At 39.2% G+C, this 16,168-nt stretch overlaps 1 protein-coding gene across 2 annotated transcripts in view; it reads left to right on the top strand.

Annotated features, from left to right (window-relative positions):
• Positions 1 to 5,276: 5,276 nt before the first annotated feature.
• ANO4 (anoctamin 4) overlaps positions 5,277 to 16,168 on the top strand; it is a 220,395-nt gene continuing 209,503 nt past the window's right edge. Inside the window, exons 1-2 of one of the 2 annotated variants that reach the window (XM_083821204.1) lie at positions 5,277 to 6,059; positions 8,571 to 8,807. In XM_083821204.1, coding sequence (XP_083677330.1) covers positions 5,888 to 6,059; positions 8,571 to 8,807 — 409 coding nt within the window. In that variant the 5' untranslated portion in view covers positions 5,277 to 5,887. The remainder of the gene's footprint in view (positions 6,060 to 8,570; positions 8,808 to 16,168) is intronic. The other variant, XM_083821205.1, reaches the window with a different exon arrangement.

Here is a 16,168-nt window from a genome sequence, read left to right as displayed (position 1 = left end):
TGCTCCATGTGCCATCTATCAAACTGTTCGTTTTAGCTTGGCAAACCTTACGGAGCCTGATACGCTGAAACGATGCTCCTCTGGTGGAGAAGCAAGAAAGTTTGCCCTACCTTCATTCAAACCGCAGTCTGCAATGTGGAGGTAAAGTGGTAAACTGAGAACTTTACACTGATATTTAAGTTATCCATGATGTTAGATAGAGAGCCAGCTGCCTGTAATGTATGTCTGAATATATATGATTTAGGGAAGTCTGTTCCTAACTTGCATCCAGTCCACAGTAAAATTTCCCAAATAGATTGTGATTGATGTTCTCATTTATTTTTTCTGTCAAGGTCTACAGCAAATCCCATATTACCTATTTGTCAGCACTTGCAACAAGAGGGTGGTTTTCTGAATGCAGTTCTCCTTTTTCTAGGTATGAAATCTTAGTTAAATAGAGAAACCTGAGCAAATTTCTTATTGCTGTGAAGTATAATCATTTCTTCTCCTCTTCCATAGAAAAAGTAAATGTTTTAAGATTTATTAAACTGCTATTCAGCCAGAATATCATAGTTACTGTTGGGAAGAAAAGCTGTTAGGCTTGTTGGTTTTGGTAGTTAGATGTCAGACCATTTAAAGGTTTCTTCCTGTATAGACTAGAGAACACAGCAAGCCAGTCCCTTCTTAAAAAGCTTGTCTTTTCATTAAAATGCCTGTGTGTAGTATCAATAGCATATATATATTTTAAAAAAAATTAATATAAAAAAAAATACTTTAACCTTTTTAAACTGCTACTGGGAAAGAGGACAACTAGTAACTCCTCATCTTGAATCACGTAGGTTCCAGACTCTGTAATTGCTGCAATAGCCTCTCTTCCAGTGCTTTGACCCTACTCAAATGCATTTAGCAAATATATGCCATGAACGTGAACAAGAGAGAATTATACTAAAATTAATAGAATGCTTTTTACTGCTAAATGATTGAAACAGACATTGAATTGCAGGTTAGAGTGATGTCCAGACAAAGAATTAAAGATCTCTCTGTTCCTGTGTGGGCTTTAGCAAAATACCTGTATTTGGACTTATGACTATAGGTCAGCAAGGAGAAAAATACTTGGGAGGAAGTGGAAATTAGAGAATAATTTATACCGCCTGCGGGGCATGAGACTGAAGTGGATTTTAACCCCACCATACGAGAGGGGTAAATGGCTTTCTTTCTTTGGCAGTGCTTTTGCTATCTCAGTGAGATATGAAGGAAGTGAGAAGAACACCGATAGGATGTGCATTAGACATTTTCAGGGATAATGTTTGTAATGATTGTTCTCCAGGGCTTTTTCTGCAGTGGAGATTTTTAATGAAGTTCTAGTCCCTAATGTAGGCATAAAATATTGCTGTAAATCAAGTCTTTTTCCTGTTCAGTATCCTCAGACTTTCCCCAGTCACTCCACTATGGTTTGCCTATGCCAGGGATTTGCATTTCTCCTACTGCATCTTATATTGCTAACAGATTATCAAGAAAATCCATCCTGCTAATCCCACCATTGATGGAGTGGACATCCATAACAGTCTGCTCTATTGCATTAAAATGAAAAGACCCACCAATAGCTCCCAGTCAAGTTGAAGTCATCTGACAGATAAGCATGGTCTGAGTTGATCAGCTAAAGCTCTAGGTTTATGTTACTGACATAGATCCTTCTGTGCAAAATAACCAGGAGAGAAGTTTTTCTCCAATTTTCTTTTATGTGTTTCCAAAATTGCTATTTCAAATTTCTCTTTCCGTAGGATGCACTCTCAAAATCCTTAGGTAAGAAGGCAAGAATTTTTTTTTGCAGTTTTTGAACCTTGGGCTGAGCTGTTTCTGCCAGGTGTTCTGCCCTGTGCTCTGCAGTGAGACCGGGGGGAATGACACCTTGTCGTTATTATCAGATTTTGCCTTGCCCATATACATGGGCAGTGTGATCTCTGTCATCTGCTTATGATTTTCTCTCTCTCCTGGATTTTGGTGCAAACCCTCTGTAGAGCAGGTCCAGTAGCATTGGTAGTGTCTGGTGCTGCTTTTTCCTGCAGAACTGGTAAATGCATTTGTAGAATTGCCTCTCCACAACAACCTCAGTGCTTATTGAACCCAGCAAAAGTTGGAAGAAGACTGAATCACAAAATGGATGCTTGGAATAATTGTTTGCACTGCCCATCTTCAGGAGATTAATTTGACCAGCTAAGTAGGTAGTTAGTTCCTTTATGCTGTATCTGTACTTAATGGAGTCAGAGAAAAGTTCTTCTTGAGAATAATTTACAGATCACAGTTATGATCTTGCTACAAATGACTCTTGAAATGGTCTTTGCTCTTGCTATTTATTAAAAGAACCTGGGGACACTACCCATCTAACTCAGTTAACTGAAGTAACGCAGAGAGGATATATCCTTCTGCTTTATGCTGTAGGGTCTGCTATATGTCTCTTGTTCTGTGGTTGAAACACAAACTCTGTCCTTGGATGTGCATGTGTAGTCTTAATATGAACCATAGGAAAATAATGCAATAGTAGGTTCAATAATAGTACTCATTTTATTTCTTAAATGTTTGTATATGTTTGTGTATGTATACATACATATAAAAATGATACTTAGCAATTTGTTTCCTCTGTTAAAGATCTCATTTTAGCTTTAGATTTTAGCAAAAATTTGACAAATACCAGTTCTCATCCATTCTAGATGTGAAGCAATTAATAACAACCATGGGAAATCTGGCAATATATTATAGCTATATATATTTGAGAATATCCAAGAGTATATATCTGAAATGAGAGGCAGTAAAAGGCTAAATCCCTTTTCCACAAAGGGGAAAGGGTAGACTGCCAAAATGGAAAATAAATATGTCACTTCAAATCATTGTTAACATTACATGGATAAGCCACTTTTTTGTATCTGGTTGTGTTAGATATTCTTCTGCTAGCTAATGCCAGCATTTGAAAGCTGGACAAGGAGACATTAAACTCAAAAGCTTGAACTGGGACACGTATAGATATAATAAGGCTAAAAGCTGCTTTTCTGCTTAACCCAAACTTTGAAAAAAGTCCTACATATGCACTTTCAGTTTTATGCTGTGTACAAATGTCAAATATGCTTAGCTGGCACAGAGTTTCTTGAAAGTAATTATTGTCATCCCATTTGGCTAAATTTATCTATATATACGTATACATACCAGAAATATGCAAGATTAAAAAATGCTGATATAGGCTAATGAGTCATTTTACTTTGTATAGAGTGGTACTGTTGTTCTGTGTTTTTTGTTGCTGTATTACCTATAAGTTGCCTATACCCTAAATGTAACTTTCCAGGGGAAAGAAAGGCAAAGTTTTATTCAGGACAAATTATTATGAATTCATCCACAAAAATACTCTGGATAAAACCAATTCCTTTCTGTGTAGGCTAGTTAGCACCTGTTCTGCATGCAAAACTGTATTGCATTAGCAGATTGAAAAAAAATAAAATTATTTAGTAAAAATAAATAAAGTCTCAATATATAATCTTTTACTTAAAAAAAAACCACTTTGCTTCACAATATATATTTATGTACATGTGCTTTAATATACAGAAAAAAATACAGCAAGTATGTTAGATTAGTATATTGACAATTCAACTGTACTCCTGCAGAGTTTGGACAACTTAAATCTTTGTTTCTGTATACATGTTTATACTTCTTAATATTTTCTGTGGAATACTTGGTGACTACATTTTTTTTTTTTTTATTTCTGATGAAGAACAGAGGTGATGGCTATGAATGTGCTATGCACATCTGTCCGTTTAATTGCAGTAGGAGTAGCATGTAATCATTCTGTAACCTGTTAATGTGTATGCTGGACCATGGTGACTTCAAGTGGCCCATCAGTACAGACGAGATGATGTGCTCTTCCATGGTGTGCTTCTGCTTTCTGGATCATGAATGCCAGATTGCTAGATGAATTTAGATAAGGATGATGTAGGGTTAGGGTGAAGAAGAAAGACAAGGATAGGGCTGAAGAGCAAGGTGCTGATCTATTCGGAAAATAGATTTTGTCTGAATACATAGGGGGAAGAATCTGCTGGGGACAGAAATCCTCAAAAGGAATAGTTGGGGTGGGAAAACAACTTGGATAAAACAGACTTTCCTCAGCTTGATCTGTACAAGATACATGCATGTTGGCTGTTGGGCTCTGAACACCCCATTCCTCAAATGCTCTGTCTCCTTGGCCAATAAAAACATTTCCATTTGAACATTTTCCTAGCAATCATTCATCTGTTGGATTCCTCTACGAGGGTTAAGTCTCTTAAAGACCCAGTATAGCTGGACTTATTGCTGCAATTTGATTCAAAATAGTGTGCAACTTGATGGAGACTAGAATACCATTGAGATGGGGATATTCCACTTGCTGAGGATGAATCTCAAAGGGGACTGCACCAGATTCAGTTTTGAACCAGATGTTTCAAACCTTTCCCCACTCCCAAATCCTGTTTTTGTTTCCCCATCACTACCCACTTAAAGTTGATACATTTCCTTCTCTTTTAAGGATGATGCTTGTGACATATGGCTTCATTAAGTTTTATTTTCTATTTTTATTTATAATTTCTGTGGGCTGGTCACTGGTTTTGCTATATGACCTTTTAGACCATAGATGGCACTTTAAAGTTCATTATTAGCATATGCATCACCCTCTGATTCAGTCAAAACAGAGAAGAGCAGGATTTCCCAGTATCTTCGAGTTATCGTATTCCTTTTAAGTAGGTCACTTGGAAACAAGATCATCACTGTCTATAGAGAACAAAAGGGACCGAGACTTTTCATTATGCTTAAGACATTTGGAGATGAGGCATCTAACCCTTCTTAACTGCTTAGAAGGATTAACCAAACACAGAGAGCATCTTCCAGAGCAGGTACCCCAGGTAATATTTCAGGTCAGGCTCGTAAGCAGGCTGAGCAGGCAGAAAGGTGAACTCTGATCTCAGGCATGGTCCTGCTCCTGTTCTGTCCTCCTTCCCTGCATTACAGGGCTTTTAATTGTCCTCCTGGGAGAGCCCCAGAGCTGCTGCTAGAACTAGGTGGGGGGGGTCACACCAGGAGATGAGGGGTGTCCTGCCCCACCTGCTCTAGCTGTGACCAGCAGCAGCAGGCCCTCCCCGGTGAGTTGAGGTCTCTCAGGGGGTTGCTCTGCTAGAGGGGTTCTGTAGGATGGTATCTTACCAGGAAGGGGTTTTAGGGGTTTCCAGACAGCTGTAAGCCAGGGACAAACAGCTGAGTTTAAGCCTCTGAAGGAGAACAGCAGGGCCTGCAACTCAGGTGTCCCTGGTCTCCTTCCTTCCCAGGGCCTCTGCAGAGGAGGGAAGGGAGGAGCTGGCCCTGCTCACCACAGCGGGCACTTACCATCAGGCCCAACAAATTTGTTGGGCTTCCTGCCCTGAGCAGGGGCAGGTGAGGCAGCCTAGTCAGTAACGTAGGGATGAAATCCGTGCCCAAAGTCTCTTGGCTTTGTGTTTCCTGTAGAAGGTACTGCGTGGGGTTTGCTCTCCATACATACATACACCTTACTGCACCGTCTTTTGTGCGGGTGTGTTTGCCTCATCCCAAAGCAGCCTCGCATCCCCACGTGAGGCAGCCGCACCTGGCTGTCCTTAACACTGTCACTCACAGCGGCTGTGCACTGGGAAGGTGTTAACTGAGCGAACACGTGTGTGTCTCTGCAAAGCCTCCCGAGCATGTTGGCGCTTTTTTATCTCCTCTTGTGGAGTTTGGCTCCCTATGGAGCTCCCCACCTGGAGCAGCAGCCGTGCAGGAGGGGAAAGGTGTGTCTGACTGTGAGGACTGGGACTAGCTGCCAAAGTGAGAGAGAGAGAGAAAAAAAAAAAAAAGCTTTAAATGGCAAGACTGAGCTTGCAGCATGTGGCCAGTGTGTTCCCTGCAGGCTTCAGGAGGCAGCAGGAGCGGCGGTGGAGGGGAGAAGAGGTGCTGCAGGATGGGGGCTTCCCGCACGCCAGCTGGCAGCAGGGGTCTGCGGGTACATGGGGCAAGAGGGACAGGCCACCGTCACGCTGCAGCAGCCTGCAGCCCAGGTAGGATGGGTTCATGGACCATTTGGGGTAAATAAATTCTTTGTCTCACTTGGGTAGTTTGGGTTTGTTCTGTTGTGGGGCAGAGGCAGGAGCTTACCGAGTTATGTTTGGTGTATGGCATTCCTGTGGCGATGGGGGAAGGAGGAATTGGTTTTGAGGATTACTATTGCAGGAGGATACACACATTTTTAGGTTTTCAGGGAGAATTTTTGTGCATGGTGGTGTCTGTGAGAGAACCAGCCTGGGAGCAATCCAGGAGCAGCAGACACCTTTTAGGAGATGCAAATCAACCATCTCATATAAAGCTGCAGGGAGGAAGGGAAACATTCGTAGTGGCCAGGGCAGTGCCTAAAGAGTGGTTGTCTGATAGGAAAACCTGAGGGACTGGGATAGCCAGGTCTGTATCCATTTTCAAGCTTCAAGATTTATTCCTCGGGGCTTTGATTGCATCTGCAAAGCTCTAGGGAACTATCAAGCCCCTTTCTGTCGTCTTCACTGGGAGAAACAGTTCCAGAACATGCAATTTAATTTAATTTACATATTGCTAATAAAGAGTGCATGTACTTGTTTTTCCGCAAAGTGTAGCTGTACCTACACATCTGGGAGGAGCGTTAAGCTTGCAGCAGGAACATTGTCTGCAGATCCGTAAGTGCTGCTGTGCTTCCAGCCGTAAACTCTATCACGCCGCGAAGCAATCTCCTTCGGCACGCCTCAGCAACCCTTTCCCTGCCTTGGGATTGAGCAGCTGCATTGAGAGCTAGATATTGCTTTCCCTGCCTGCTTTAAATTGTGAAATTCTTGGCACAATTTAAAAAAAAAAAAAGTGTAGTCACTGCAGAAGATTTTTTTTTTTTTGGGGGGGGGGGGAATATCTTATTCTGTTTCAGCTGCTGCTTTGCTGTCAGCTGGTAAAGCAAAGCAGGCAGAAAGAGCCTGTGTGTGTATCGCGCAGTCAAGCACATCTGTCCATGCAGCAGCAAGGTTAGACAGTTCCTTGCCTTTGGCAATGATTCATGAAGTTGTGCATACCTTGAAAGATAAATTTTTGAACTCTGACAACTTTTTAAAATGATTTCTGCTGCTTCTTTTTTTTTAAAGTGGTACACCCTCAGAGCTTTTCTTTCTTTCTTTCCTAAAAGCTTTATAGTTCATCAAGCACAAAAGAAACCACTTCTAAGGCTTTGAGATTTAGTAATTTAGACTTATAACATTAACTGAGTGTCCTAGATTTATTAATTCTCTCTCACTCTTGTGCTTTCATGTGTGTGGAAATATATCTGTATCTAGACATTTATATCTAGGTACACTTATGTGCTATCAATATATATGCATTTTTTTTGACAATTATTCTAATGTGGCTACAAGAAGTGGCTATGGCGATAGCTGTTGTTTACTTGTTTAATCTCAATAGCCACATCAGCTAAGACCTTGGATGGTCTGTCTTCACTCAAGAGTTCTGAGTAGTTTTATTTACACCTTCTCCATAGTGTAGCTTAGTTTGTCAGTCTCAGAGTCTGTATGTTACACGCTTATAGCTGCAGCATATGCTCCCTTGCATACAAACCTCAAAGAGTAACTGGAGGTTTTAGTATAGGCAGTATGTTCCTGAATAGATTAATGGATAAATAAGAAAACGAATGGTCGCTTCCATCTGTAGAATTTGTGGTTTGTGGTGTCCTCCTCCCTCCCCACAAAAATCAATTCTGTGTGCTTCCAGATGAGTTTATAAAATGACTCTCTATTGGTAAAAGTGAAAATCAATGTGTACTGGAAATGATATTGGAGAAAGGAGGGGCTGCAAGCTTATTTTAAAAATCCGAACATAGAGTGAAATGTTAGAAGTGCTTCTGGATTTTTTCTTATTATATGTACAGTCAAAAACTAGCCATAAATTCTATATCATATGTACATGTTAATGCTTTCATCTTCCTGAGCATTCATAATAAAGCTGTAAGACACTACGGTATAACAGTATTCTTCAGTTAGTGTGTACCTGCATACAGAGAAATCCAAATGACCACAAAGAAAGCTGAGCAAAAAGCTGTGTTTTAGGTACACTCAGACAAAGCCATCTGCTGCCAGCTCCATGGTCAGTATTATTGCTATGCTGAAATGTGTTGAAGGTTGCAACACAAATCTAATAATATAATGGAGGTTAGTTCCTTAGAAAATCCACCAATTCTGTTTCCAAAAAAGCATGAACCAAAATTTTGTCTAAAGAAAGGGGTGAAAGTAGGAAGGATGGGGGTTAAATGTCATCTACTGCAACCCTCTCTGTTATCTAGTAATATTCTACTGTATTTCACTGAACTTTCTGCAGCGCCACTCTGTACTTTCTCTGGAGTGGCCATACCTGAGAGTCTTTGATGTATGTACATATTTGCCTATTGATTGCCTCAAATAAACTCAAAATAGGAATTCATATTACCTTATTATGGCTTTTTTTTCTCAAAAATCATGAGTTATTACATAACAAGGGCACAGGTTTTAACTTCAGATGTTTGTTGTTAGGTTCTGATGCTGTTGGCACCCTTGCAATAGGACTGCTTCGTTGGAAAAATCTGTATACATATGGAAACCCTCACCACCCTCTCACCTTTTCTGAAGATGTCTGTAGTCCTGTATTTCAACATTTGCCTACGCAAAATGACTTATCATATCCATTATCCTGCCCGGCTTCACTTTCTATCACTCCAGTGCCTTCATACAGCAGTAGTAGTCAAGAAACTTTAAGTCAAGACTGTACAGGTAAGCAATTATTTCTTTCTTACACTTCGGAGCCTAGTTTAATCAGCAGTTTTAGTGCTCAAGTTAAATAGCTGTTTCAGCTGCCAGACAGCTTTGACTGCTCCTAGGGAAGGATTAGACCATGGAAATTCCATCACGGAATTAGCTTTTCCCAAGTAATGCTTGTTCAAACAAATTATTTCATGGTTTAAAAAGTATCAGAAATAGCGACATGTTTTCAACCACAATAATACATTTGCTTTAAAGCTGGTAGACCACCTTTCTGATGAGGATGGAGCCGTAGTAGCATATGGAACCATTTAGGGCAGTATCATCTCTTCCGTGCCTATCATAAAACTGTGTGTGATGGAGGATACCCCCATATATCCATCATGCATCCAAAATGCTATGAGCACCTGACTAATGACAAGATAGGATGTAAAAGGAGCATCCAGTCACATCCATGGGAATGCACTTGTGCTTCCAGCTGTCACAGGGCTTACATGTATCAGAAGCTACAGAAAGCAGCGTGCCTGTCATGTCGTTTCTCAGACTTGAAGCACCCCTGACAGAGATGGGGCTGTGGTGTTTGGACAAATAACTTGCCCTGTAGTCTGCTCTCATTTGTATATGGAGGGTCTTTTATTATGATGACAGTAAGGAAGCAGGTCACGAACTCAGTGAATTCTTCTGGATGGCAGATGAAGCCCTGATCTACATGCTTCCTGAATGGACCCTCATATAAAGATTTTGATTAATGTTGCCTCCGTTGTGTTGCTAAGTGGGAGAGATTAGCAAGGTTCTGCCTAGGTGCCAGGCAGCTGAAAGTTATATATGGGGAGTGGGTTCCTAGTGGATCCGGTATTGAAAGGCGTAATGCTGGAAAAGGGCTGGTCTGAATACCTAGTGCTGTCACAGTTCTTAAATGCATGTAATGCTTGCTGACAAAGGACTGAATGTGATCTGCAGTAAAAGTATAATCGAGTATATATCATACTGTTGATTGTATTACTCTTTTTTCATTGTAAGTATTGTAGTACATAAATATAATTTACTGTAACTGATGTAATCATGTTGCCAAAAAATAATGGGCTTGAAATTCTGTGTTGATGCTGAAATCTGAGCAAAACGGATTTCTTACCTCCCAGAGCATTCTAATCTAATGGCTTATCCTCCCAGGCTGGCTGGGTGCTCGTAGCAGCCACAAGTCCCAGGATAAGCACCATTCCTAATGTCTACTCTGATGGTGACACTTATAAAACAGGAGTGCTATTGCAAATTGCTAATCAGTCCATGCAAAGGTAAATGTGACTTTCATTTATCTGTATTCCTGGTTCCAGTTAAGAGCAGTGTAAATCTGCACATCCTGTGCACAATTCAGTATCCTTTGTATGAACTTCATGACTGTATTCTAGAAGCTTAATTTATATATATATATATTTTACCCCCTGTTTTAGTGATAGAAATAATGAACGTACCATGAAATACTTCGTATCTTTCCCATGCAAGGAGCGATGACTCCCATTTTAATTGCTCACATGGTATGAAACACCTTCTCGCTACTTTAAGGTTCACAAGCACCTGCCACCTAGAGGTGATGTTGTGGAAGGACGGAAAAATACTAATAAGCATAGTAGCATAATAAAACTGTAATAAAGCCCGATAAGAAACTGCTAGCCCTGCAGAAACAATTTCCTGGGTCTGAAGCATGGCTACATATAGCCATGGGTGTCAGCATGATATTATATTAGCAAGTCAAATAAATATACCCTAAATATGTTCTTTATTTAAGATGTTAGTGTCTTTGAAGAGATCATGGTGAGATGTTTAGAAAAGTATTACACTGAAGAGCAGCATAGCAGCCTGGCTGGCAGGGCAGCACAGATGGGTTGAGGCAGTGTCCATTCCCAACAAGGTGGGAGGTGCTGGTGCAAAGTATGATTCGTGGCCCAGGGAGATACAGCCTTCATCCTGAGTTAATTTCCTGATTTCTAAATGCACTGCAACAGCTGATAATCCATGTGATTATTTTAAATCTAGATGCGTCTCCTGCTGCAGACGTGAGGGTACTTCGTGTGAGCGTGGTGAACTGCTCCTATCTACTGGTCAGTCGTGCTCTGCCCTACTGCCTGGGGGCCCAAGAAGGGTATGGTGTGACTGGATGTTGTGGCTGCAACACCAGTGATAATCCTTACCTAATTATAACACTTCTAACACAAAAAGTTCTTAATTTTTTTTTAAACATTACAAGCTTTCAGGGACTGTCTTCCCATGATTAAGAAGCTTATTTGCAGCAAAGATAACAGCTTTTCAACAGCGTACAGCAATTCTCTGCAAGTTCAGGCAAGAGTACTGCATCAGCTGAAATGGGTGATGTTTTGAAAAGACAGAGGTAGATTGATTAATGAGGTAGAGTATATCCTAAGGCTATATCCAGGCTCATTCATGTCCAAGACTACTTGATCAGCTCATTTACAGGAACTTGGTATGAAAAAGAATACCGTGCCACGGGCTTGCTGTGAAGCTACTCTCTTGTGAATTTATATCAAATTCTCTAACCTTAACATAATCAAAAAAGCAAACCGTGTTAAGCCAGCAGTATACAATGGATAGATGCATTGTAGTTTCAAAAGAATTATTTTTTATCTACTGATACTGGGAAAATTCTGGCTGCTTCCTCTGCATGTTCAGAGCCTTGTAATAAGCTGTGCTTGGGAAGTTTGAGATGAATTTCAGTGTCACAATAAAACTTTGTGTTTTAAGACACTCACTATGAAAGATGTAGAACTGCAGCTAATAGCATTTGGGGAGCAGATTTCAGTGGGTGCTTTGTATACTACTTTGAAACATTACTTTCAATTTGGTACATTTGTTGCTTCACAGTATTCTGTAATGCTAGGTTATCTTCAGAGTAATGACAGATTTTGTCCTTACATATTGGAGTATAATTGACATCAGAAACAATTTTCTGTACTTTGGGAAGGAAATCTTGAGCTTTTAATATTACTTATATTTTGAAATAACATTTTTGAGAGGATTGCACTGATTAATAAAAAACATACTTCTGTTTTGAATGGGACAAAACACGAGGAATTATTCTGTACTCATTTCCCAGCTCAGAAATCTTGTCAGGAAGAAAAGAGAACGATTTAGTTTTGGTAACTATTTGATAACAACATATCAGTTTTTGAACTGGTTCCCAAAGAGTTTCTGTTGATTAACTTTGTCTGTTATTATGTTCGTTATTCAATGCTAAATACATTAAACAATATATTTCAGAATACCCAGAAAACTGCTAGAAACCACCAGCTGGATTCTGAGCGATAGATTTGCACTGAGCCAAAAAGAGTTGGGAGCTGAACATTACATTAATTATGTGAATTTCTGGTAGCAGATAAAAAAAAAATACATATATATATAAAAAAAAAGTCAACAACAACAAACAAAACCAGCTAAATGTAATCCACTCTGCTATTGTTGTGTGGGGCAGGACAGGAAGCTGACTACACTAAAACTGGAAATGCATGCATGCGTATAAATTTAAATATTTTGTTATTCCTTGTTGCAGATATATGTTTAGTATCCTTTACACTATAGGCATTTACTAATATTTATCCTCAATCTTCTTGACTTCAGAGTTAATCCAGATCAGTATTGCCTTTCCTCTCCTCCTTCAGTAGACTTGGGAAATGCCTCACCTGCTACTTGCTGCACAATTTTTCAACGATGGGACATTGTTTTCATAGCCATGTGTAGTTGTCTCTTTCCCAAAATTAACAAACCTGATCCTCTTCCCATAGGCTGTTTTATTTAAACATTTTGTCATCATTTTTGCCCTTTCCTGAGCTTGCTCCAGTTTGTCTTCATTTTAAGTGTTGTGCCTAGGACAAGGTATGATTTTTGCAATGAAAGTACAACTAGCACTAATTAATTAGTGTAGAATAGTTACCTCTTCAGTCTGTTACAAAGACACAAATTAATATTTCCCTAGCTAAAATGTCTTTTTGAAGAGCACTATTACTGACCCTATTTGCATTTGTTTAGCAGTACAACCTGCTAATTTCTCTTCATCACTGATATCGCAAGCATCTATTCTCCTCTAAGACTCTTTTAATGCATTTCTTTTTTTTCTTTTTTTAATTGTCTTTGATCTTTAGGCCATTCCTTCACCTTCATGCGGTTCATTTGAAATTCTGAACCAGTCCTACACGTGGCTTACAATACATATCAAGTTTTGGCCATCTGCAACTTTTAAAGAAACATGGAATACCATAATTCACAAAAATATTCAATATAACAAGCCTCTGTCATCTTGAAATTATTTCTCAATGTTACTACTTATAATCTAAATTTTTTCTTTCAACCATTTCTGAGCTGAAATTAGTGCACCTTCATCTGGACTGTATTTCTCTGTTTTATTATAATGACTTGTCCCCCTCATATACTAGGTCAGCTGTTTTGAAAACAATTATATTGATTTACCATGAATTGTTCCTGACAAATCTTTGTTATCATCTTGTTTTCTTCAAGGTGCTTACAGACTACTTGATTTATTACTTGCTTTCTAACTTGTCATCATTTCTTTTCAAATATTGATGTTAGGCTGACTGCACAGTAATTACCTTTATTTTACCTGTACTTTATTTGCCCTTTTCCACTGTTAGGGGAACTTACTTCATCTTTCTTTGGCTGGAGTACTCCTTAAAATGTTTATAGGTTCCTAAATCCCAGTGAGACAACTGAAATGTGAAATAGGCACCTCTGTGCCTTTCCTGGTCTGTGCCTGAGTCCCTACTGTGTGAATGTACAGAATGGAGCACTTTCAAGAGAACTTGTATTCCCAACAAAGACAGAGAAAATGCAAAGGGTGCAAGTCACAGGGTCCTCTTCAGGGATGCACCCATATTTGTCTTGTAGCTGATGAAAAAAAAATAATAGAATTATTATGCTTGTGGTATGCAACTTTTTGCAAGCATAACATGAGAAAACTTGAGTGTTCCAGCTTCCTTGCTCAAAACAGTTGGAAGGCTGGTTGGAGCTCAAGTCCACGGTTTCACCTGCATTCTTGCCACATCCCTGTTTTATTTTACCTGTGAGATTATAGCATCAAATATTTTCCGTTTGTATCTATGCTGTAGGATGTAGTTTCACAGTAATATTGCCATCTGCTGTGAACACTGTATGTGACATGAACAAAGCTCAAATTAACTTAGGTGTTTCTTGATACTGTGCATTAAGTGCATGCTTAACTGGATTATTTGATTCTGCAGCTTCCATATTTATTTTTTTTTGACAGAGCTATCTTGTCTCATGCAGCTTTTAAGGCCTGTTTTAAATCACCCAATAACATTAGGAAGCTATATAAAGAAATAATTTGTGACAGTGACTCCTTCTTAGTATGGTGTAGGACTCCAATTTATTTAATAAGAGAGACACAAAGGAAGTGAGTGCAATTGATCTAATGTTAGCTGAATTTCATAATTCTGCTAATTCAGGTAATATTGGACTACCTAGGAAGTCTTTGTTTGTTTGTTTTTCACCTGGAGAAAATCAAGGCTTAGAATAATTATAATGTGATTGGGGAGATGACAACAGTCTTGGGAAAGGGAGTACTAAATGGAAAGAAGATTAACAGTAGAGTTTCCCCGGTACTGGTCCTGGAAAAGGTTAATATTTTTATGTATGATGTCTGCCTGTAAAGGAGGAATGCACTGATGAGCTGTGCTGGTGAGTCTAAGCTGGAGACATCATCACTGCAGAGGAAAATCTGAATATTGTGTGGGAAGAAACGGATGGCTTTGGGGAACAGAAAAAGAGAAATGTGATAAAATACAACAGTGCAGATTTCCAGATTGTACATAAAATGATTTATTTATTTATTTATTTTATTTATCCTGTAAGCTGGGAGTCCTCAGCTGGAAATGGCTGAGGAAGATAAATCCAGCTACTAATCAGGAGTGTGCTGCAGCTGTGAAAAAACAAATGGAAGCCTGGGATGTCTCAGGTGAAATATTTGCTGCAGAGGGAGAGATTAAAGTTGTTTATCCAAATTGACTGCTATTTTCAAAAAGGATAGAGATCTACTGGAGCTTAAGCAGAAAAGAATTACTAGTACAATATGGGAGAGGAGAGCACACCTAATAGGAAGAGAGTAAGGAAGCTTACTGTATTTAGATTAGCAAAGCAAAAGCAATTAAAAAAGAAAAAAGAAAAATCTCTCCAGTAGGTTTCATTTTCTGCTTATTTAATTATTTACTGATTTTTAAGTTTGGGAAATAACTATTACAAAAAACAGGCATCTGATATGTTCATTTATCCTGATCAGCAGCTTTCTGAGTTTGATGAACCTGTTAAGTGACCCCTGGGACACAACTGCTGGTGTTAGTACTTAGAAGTTAATGGGTTCCAGTTGCAAATCTTAATTTGAAGGGCTCATAAACTGTCTGGCTTCCTGGGACTGTGTACAAAGGTGAAAGCCACGAGATGGTGCTGACACTCCTTATCACAGTTGGAAGCATTATGAGAGCAACGGAGCAATGTGTTGGCCTTGGCGTAACTGCTCAATGCCGAACTCAGTGCTTGTTACCCTGTCAAGTCAGTGGCTCAGTTTGATCTGAAGCTCGTAGTTATGTGCTGATTCTTGTTATGGAGTCTGAATACAAACTCTGTATATCACAGGAAAAGAGGAAGACAGAAAGAAAGGAATTGGAAAGGTAGACAGAAAGAAAGGAATTGGAAAGGTGATGGTTATTTCTTTTGAAGTTGTGCCTTCTTTTTGCTCGTCTTTCAGCTGCAAAGAGATTGATGAACTTACAAAACTGAGAAGTAGAAAGAAAATACATGTTTCTGAATAGACACATGGGGATTCTGGTTAGAATCCTCACCTGAAGATCCAGATGCTACCTGTTCTTTCATGTGTTGATTGGGGTCAGGTTTATCTTTCTCAATTTTTTTCATCCAGCTGCCAGCAGTCTCCCTGTGTTACGAATGGTAACTGCTAACTACTTTTATCAAAATTAGGGGGAGTGCAATTTGTTAATGGAATACCTTTCCTGCAATGCTGTATTGTCTTTTGTTGCTAAATGCACCATGCTTTTTTTTTTCCCCTGCGTAAAATGAGACCAGAAGTGTTTAAAAGTGTAATGGCTAAAAAGCATACTGCATTCAATAAGCATGACAAATTAGGATCCGAAAAAAGAACACTAAGTATTTTGCTAACATCAGCATCCTTGCTGACTCTCAGGACACAGAGTACCGTTAAGTCTATATTTTCAAATATCATTCAATATATCATATTATATTGTATATTATACATCATATTATATTGTATATTATACAAATGTGTGTATTTAACCAGTTTCAAGATCCTGTCTACCAATAGA

This window comes from Anser anser (genome assembly GCF_964211835.1).
Source record: "Anser anser genome assembly, chromosome: 1".
Lineage (NCBI taxonomy): Eukaryota > Metazoa > Chordata > Aves > Anseriformes > Anatidae > Anser > Anser anser.
This window is presented reverse-complemented; position numbering and strand designations above follow the sequence as displayed.